Source organism: Protobothrops mucrosquamatus, unplaced genomic scaffold (assembly GCF_001527695.2).
Source record: "Protobothrops mucrosquamatus isolate PMUCROS unplaced genomic scaffold, P.Mucros_1.0 scaffold791, whole genome shotgun sequence".
Lineage (NCBI taxonomy): Eukaryota > Metazoa > Chordata > Lepidosauria > Squamata > Viperidae > Protobothrops > Protobothrops mucrosquamatus.
Genome location: NW_015387058.1, coordinates 237681 through 244022, shown reverse-complemented (window position 1 = coordinate 244022; position 6342 = coordinate 237681). Strand labels below are relative to the sequence as shown.

Genomic DNA, 6342 nt, shown 5'->3' with positions numbered 1-6342 from the left:
CCTCTATAATCTCCATCATTGATATTTTCCCATTTAATATGTTTTGAATATTCTCTGAAATTTTTGGTAAGTCTGCTTTTTTTAAGTACTGCTGTATTTTTTCTTTTGGAATTTCTTCTGCCTTATAAAGTATCTCATAATAATCTTTAATAATTTTTTTAATTGTATCATTTTGAAACTGTAATTCACCTTTTGGATCTTGCAGCTTGTTTATCAATTTTTTCTCTTTTTCTTTTTTCAGCCTATATGTTAACCATCTCCCCGGCAAGTCATCTTTATTGGGTTATGATCTGCCTAAACATTAGTTTCTATCTCAATTTCTTGTATCATTGTATTAAGTTCCAAAGCTGTCCATATCATATCAATTCTAGACCATGATTTATGTCTATATGAGTAAAATGTATATTGTAATTTCTTTGAATTTTTCTCTCTCCATATATCTTGGATACAGAGGGCATGTTTTGAGCTAATAAGAAATATCTTCTTCTTGGAAATCAATTGCACCTTTTTGCTGTCTGCATGCTACAGATTATTTAGTTTAGCTTCAAAATGCAACTAGACAACAAACATGAGTTTCTTATAGATATATGGATAGGCAAATCATGGAGATAGTATACTTGGGGTCCCTATTGCACTGATTATATTATATAAAATAATAGAATATACAGCAGTGGTGGCGAACCTATGGCATGCATGCCAGAGGCAGCACTCAGAGCCCTCTCTGTTGGCATACGCACCACTGCCGCCAGCAGCAGGTCCATCAGGCCACCACTGCTGCCTGGGGCAGGAGCCCTGCCCAGCACAAAGGAGGCGAAGTGGCCGACTAGCAAGCTCGAGTAGAGGTGGTAGAGCAGAGGTCACCAACCATTGTCGATTGGTGAACTGGAAGAAAAGGGAGGGGGAAGCATTTTACATGCATGCATGCACGCACGGGGCCACGAGCATGCATGTGCTGCAAATGGGGCAGGGCTAGTGCCTGTGTGATACTCACTAGTCCTGACCCATTCTTGCGTGGTGCAGTGCCTTGTATCTGCACCCTGAGGTGTGGCAGTGGCCGTTTTTGCGCCTTGCAGCACGGTAGCCCATTTTTGTGCCCCCGGTTTTTGCATGCCAGAGGCGGCACTCAGAGGCACCTCCCTGTCCCCCCCCCCCGAGGGCACCACAATGCTGATGTGGCCCTGGCACTTTGCGATAAATAAGTGGGTTTTGGGTTGCGGTTTGGGCACTCGATCTCTAAAAGGTTTGCTATCACTGATATACAGTATACTATATATTAACAGAATAGAATAACAGAGTTGGAAGGGACCTTGAAAGTCTTCTGGTCCAACCCCCTTCTCAAGCAGGAGACTCTATACCAGGGGTAGTCAACCTTGGCTCTTTTATGACTCGTGGACTTCAATTCTGGGAGTTGAAGTCCACGAGTCATAAAAGAGCCAAGGTTGACTACCCCTGCTCTATACCATTTCAGAAAAATGGTTGTCCAATGTCTTCTTAAAATCATCCAGTGATGGAGCACTACAACTTCTGGAGCCAAGTTATTCCACTGATTAATTCTTCTCACTGTCAGGAAATTTCTCCTTGGTTCTAAGTCGATCCTCTCCTTGATTAGTTTCCGTCACCCCTAGTCCTTCTTTTCATGTATCGTGCAGTTGTTGATTTTTCTACCAGCATTATTCCTTCTTGCAATCATTAATTAGATTAGTTTAATATTCAAAAAATGCCTAGAAATAATCTGGGTTATTTTCAGATTGAGTCCACTCTCCTTGCCCCACTCCTTCCAATAAGATCTGATCTATACATTGCAAGTGCCTATAGACTGGTATCTCATTATCTTGTATCCACAATGTGTGACTGCTATGCAATTTGGAAGATTGAGAATATACATATCTACCAGCAGGGTAGTAAAAATCTCTTCAAGAGTTGGGATTGGTTAACATAGATTCATCATTCATCAATGATTATGCAGCATGAAATAAGATTGTGCATGAATGAGCTATCATAAATCTCCTGCCACAGGCGGAACATTCATACCATTTCATATTTACACTTTCAAGTTGTCAAGCGCAACATCATGAAATATATGTACCTGTGTGAACATTTACCAATCAGGATTATGAGCAAATGTATTTGGTTTAGACTCAATGAACGTCATTTATGGCAGAGGACCTTGAATCATGTCTACATTCAATTGTGCATTATAATTACAACAAATGTACTTCATTTTGACATAGTTATTACTATGTTTCTTGTAGTCTCTGGCTGTCTTGTTCTATATTGTCTTTGGAGTGTCTTGACCGCCTATTATTATTATCTCAGCTCTATGGCCAGTATACAGAACAGCTTCCCAGTCTTTCCCAGAAGGAAGCAGCTGAACTTCTGAATAAGAAGTCTCCAGACCCCTTGGAACAGAGAAGGCATGCTGAACTCAAAGAGGAGAGCTACTCTAAGTATCATGGTAAGCCCCAGTGAAACTGGCACTTCCAAGAAGCTCACTGTAGCTTCAGGGTAAACTGCACTGGAGTTTATTGCATATGGTGAGAGGGAACAATGGAAAGAAAGAACATAGAATGGAAGTTTTGATGCTTTAATTCTGTAGTTCTCATATTTTCTATTTCACATATCTTTTAACTGTTCCAATATATCAAAAAAAATCCCTCCATGATTGTGGCTGTGAGTGCATTTGGGGCAAACTACACATTGCATGTAATCTTAAGGCCTTTCATGAATGAAAACTATTTGAACTGGGAGACTTTGAAGTTGAGAAAAGGGACATAAGCATTTACTCCAAGATCTCTTCTTCCCTCAGGTTTTCTCAATGAGAAGGTCAGGAACATCAGACACACTTCTTTAAAGATTCTTACCCACAAATAAGATGAAACATTTCCTGACACTGTCCAACAACACGGAAGAATTAGGTTTGCTTTTGGATGATAGAACATATAGTTTGTGTAAAGCAGTGTATCTCAACCTTAGCAACTTTAAGATGTCTGGACTTCAATTCCCAGAATTCCCCAGTCAGTTATAGGAATTCTGGGAGTTGAAGTCCAGACATCTTAAAATTGTTAAGGATGAGAAACACTGATGTAGAGCATGGGTGTCAAACTCGCCGCATCACGTGCATTGCCAGAGCTGAGGTGGGCGCAGCCTTTGTATAATGCAACCTGGCCTGTGGACCGGCAGTTTGACGCCCCTGATGTAGAGCAATAGTGAAGCTCATTCTTGATTAACAAACGCATTAGCATTCTCAAGCAATTCTGTGAAAATACATGTTGCATTTTGAAGAATAAAGCATATCTGCTTTGTTCTGGGTTGGATACGGATTTCTTTTCAAAAACTAACAAAAAGTAGGTTAAGAAAATTTTGTCTGCTATTACTAACTGCTTCCTTGAGGAGCACCAGATCAGATTTTAAGATGTTTCAGCAGTCATTGTTTGAAAAGAAGCATGAACCCCAATTCACAGTCCTGCTTTCCTGCTAACCCACTTCCCCCCACCCTTGCCCAGTTCCTCTGGGTATTGTGATCAGTGGTTTGGGGCACAAATAGGGATGAGAAATTGGCACAAGACCCTCATTAGAATTTGGAATATAAAACAAATGGAGAAACGACACAGTTGCTTTTTCTTCAAATAAAAATGACCACTTAAATACATTTTAAAAAGAAAGCTGAAGAATGCTGTGTTTTGGCTATTTAGCTCAGGACCTGAGTCTAAAGCCGTAGAATACTTGATTTTTTTAAAAAAAGGTTACTAAGAAAATTAGGCAATATATGATAACGCTACTTCTGCATACATAAAGGTTAATTAATGAGAAATCAGAAATTCAAACATATTCACAAAGGGCCTTGTATTAGCAATGCTGAAGAGTAGGAGCTAATGACCTATTAAAAATAATGCCATATGCTATTTACTGTATTTCGCCTGTATTCTCAAAGCACTGTGGGCTAAGTAACTTTTTCTAATTCAGATTGGACATCAATGTAAGAATTTTTTTTCCAGTTAAGTGAAATGGAGAATGTTTATTTTACTTTTGTTGTTTTAAGCCTACAGTTTGCTATTTTCAGTGAGTCACATAGCACATGCTTGATAAAATATGAATCAGGGCACTTTAAACCTAATGAATTTACTGGTGCTTATGTTCTTCAACATCTCTGAATTAAGGAGAGTTCTGCAAGCTTTAAATGTATCTCCATCTGTTTGGAAGGAAATGACACAATCTGGCATGATTTAAGTTCTCTCATCCTGTTGATTTCAGTGGAAGTAATTTGACACATTTATTACAGTGTCATACAGTTCCCAGTGTGTGATATATAGAACTATAAAATAGTAACTTTGGTGGAAAGTTTACCACTATTTAAAAGACCTTCCTTTTCTGCAGCCTGTACTAAAAGTATCAAGAAATATGTTACGAAGAAACTGGGAGAAGACTGGATATTCTTGATTCTTTTGGGTCTGGTCATGGCACTAGTCAGTTGGGGGGTGGATTACACCAGTGCCAAAAGCTTGCAAGGTAAGTTGGATCACGTTCTGAAGAAATGCTACAACTTAAAAACACACCTACTCTGTTTCTTTATTAAAGCAGTATCATTCACAATTGAAACCAATGGAAATCCCCAACAAACATATCACATAAAGAGTCAAACAAGACAGAGTAGAGAGATACTTTCTTGAAAGCACAGCTGATTGAAAGAGAAACTCGGAGGTAGTTTTGGTCATGGAAGGTGTGCTTGTTTGTTTTCTTTCCTACTGTTTGCTCTTTCCAAAAGCAAACATTGTGCTTTTCCTCTTAAGGTCTGGGTCTTTTACCAGGCAGGTAGATATCTCTCATTCCGAGCGAACATCTGCTATCCAAACAAGGAATGAAATGGCCTTGGAAAGCTGCTGCATTTGTTCATTAGGCTGGATGTTGGGTTGCTGCTGATCGTAGAAACTGATCTGGGTTGCCTCCAGATCGGCCATTCAGTGATCCTGCCCTCTTTGAACCCTGCACAGATCCTGACAAAATGCCCTTCCACAAAAAGAAAAGGAAATGCTTGTTACTGATTTCTTCTATCCCACCCTGCCACTTGACACAAGTCATTTGAAAATATAGATCAGTGGTGGCAAACCTATGGCACGTGTGCCAGAGGTGGCACTCTGAGCCCTCTCTATGGGCATGCGCACCATTGCCCCAGCCCCGCCTCCTCCACGGCCCCCTCCTCACCAACAGACCCCCGGAGGTGAGTCACCCATGGGCATGGCCCGCACACAGCAGCCCAGCCAAGGACATGGCAGCCAGGCAGTGGGGACAAGACTCCGCCCTTGCACCCCATCGTGCGCAGATGATACTGTGGGGCGCAGGCAGAGGGCGTGGCTGCCATGGCACTGCAGGGCTGCCTGGGTGATCTGCGACGGGCCATGGAGGCGGTAGGTGGTCCTATGGACTGGCAGAGTGGGACAGGGAGGTGGGCGGGTGGGAGCGGGGGCAGGGCGGGTTTTGGCACTTGATGTCTAAAAGATTCGCCATCACTGATATAAATGGAGGTAGGAAAGACTGCAGAGTAAGATTGGAAAATGTTCTTGCCTTGTTCAGTTAGGCTCTGCTAATTTACATTTGGTTATCATTCTGGTAATGGGCTGAGTCCGGCCAATGATAACTCCTGCATGGGTTGAATTTGTTTTTTGGGGGTTTCTGTTCAGGTGCTATAATCACTCACATCTATTGTTATTTCTCCCCTACAGCTTACAAGTGGATGTACAAAGAGATGCAGCCCAACATCCCTATGCAGTTCCTGGCCTGGGTCACCTACCCTCTCATCCTTATCCTCTTTGCTGCCCTCTTCTGCCAGCTTGTCTCTCCACAGGCTGTGGGTGAGGAATCAAAGGACAGCGGGAAGCTATGTCTGTTCATCTCAGGCCCCAAACCACATGACCAGAGCAGACTTGTTTGTCAATTCCAGTTATAGATGAAGTCCCCCTGCCTGTCTTTTTGCCTGCCAGTTCATCACCCTATGCCCATTCTTAGGGCAAAATGGGTACACAGTCAAGGAGCACTGATTCTATTATGTCCATGTAACTTGTGCTGTTTTTATCAGTACCCCAGGGTTTTTTTACATCGGGAAGAAGGACAAGGAGATATTTACTTCAGGCAGATAGGACACTTTAATATCTCCCATTAATTCTTATTCTTAATTCGTATTGTTGAATATTGATTAGTTTGTATCCTGCCTTTGTTATTTTTACAAATAACTCAAGGTGGTGAACATAACCAACACAACTTCCTCCTCCTATTTTCCCCATAATAACAAACCTGTGAGGTATGCTTCCTATCTGATTGAGATCAACCTGGGTGTCACCTAAGAGAGAT

General features: G+C 41.6%; 1 protein-coding gene across 1 annotated transcript in view; it reads left to right on the top strand.

Moving 5' to 3' along the window:
- Positions 1 to 6342, top strand: part of CLCN1 (chloride voltage-gated channel 1) — a 64373-nt gene that overhangs the window by 21427 nt on the left and 36604 nt on the right. Inside the window, 3 exon segments of the mRNA XM_029284651.1 lie at positions 2317 to 2455; positions 4375 to 4506; positions 5718 to 5864. Of these exon segments, the coding sequence (XP_029140484.1) occupies positions 2317 to 2455; positions 4375 to 4506; positions 5718 to 5864 (418 nt within the window).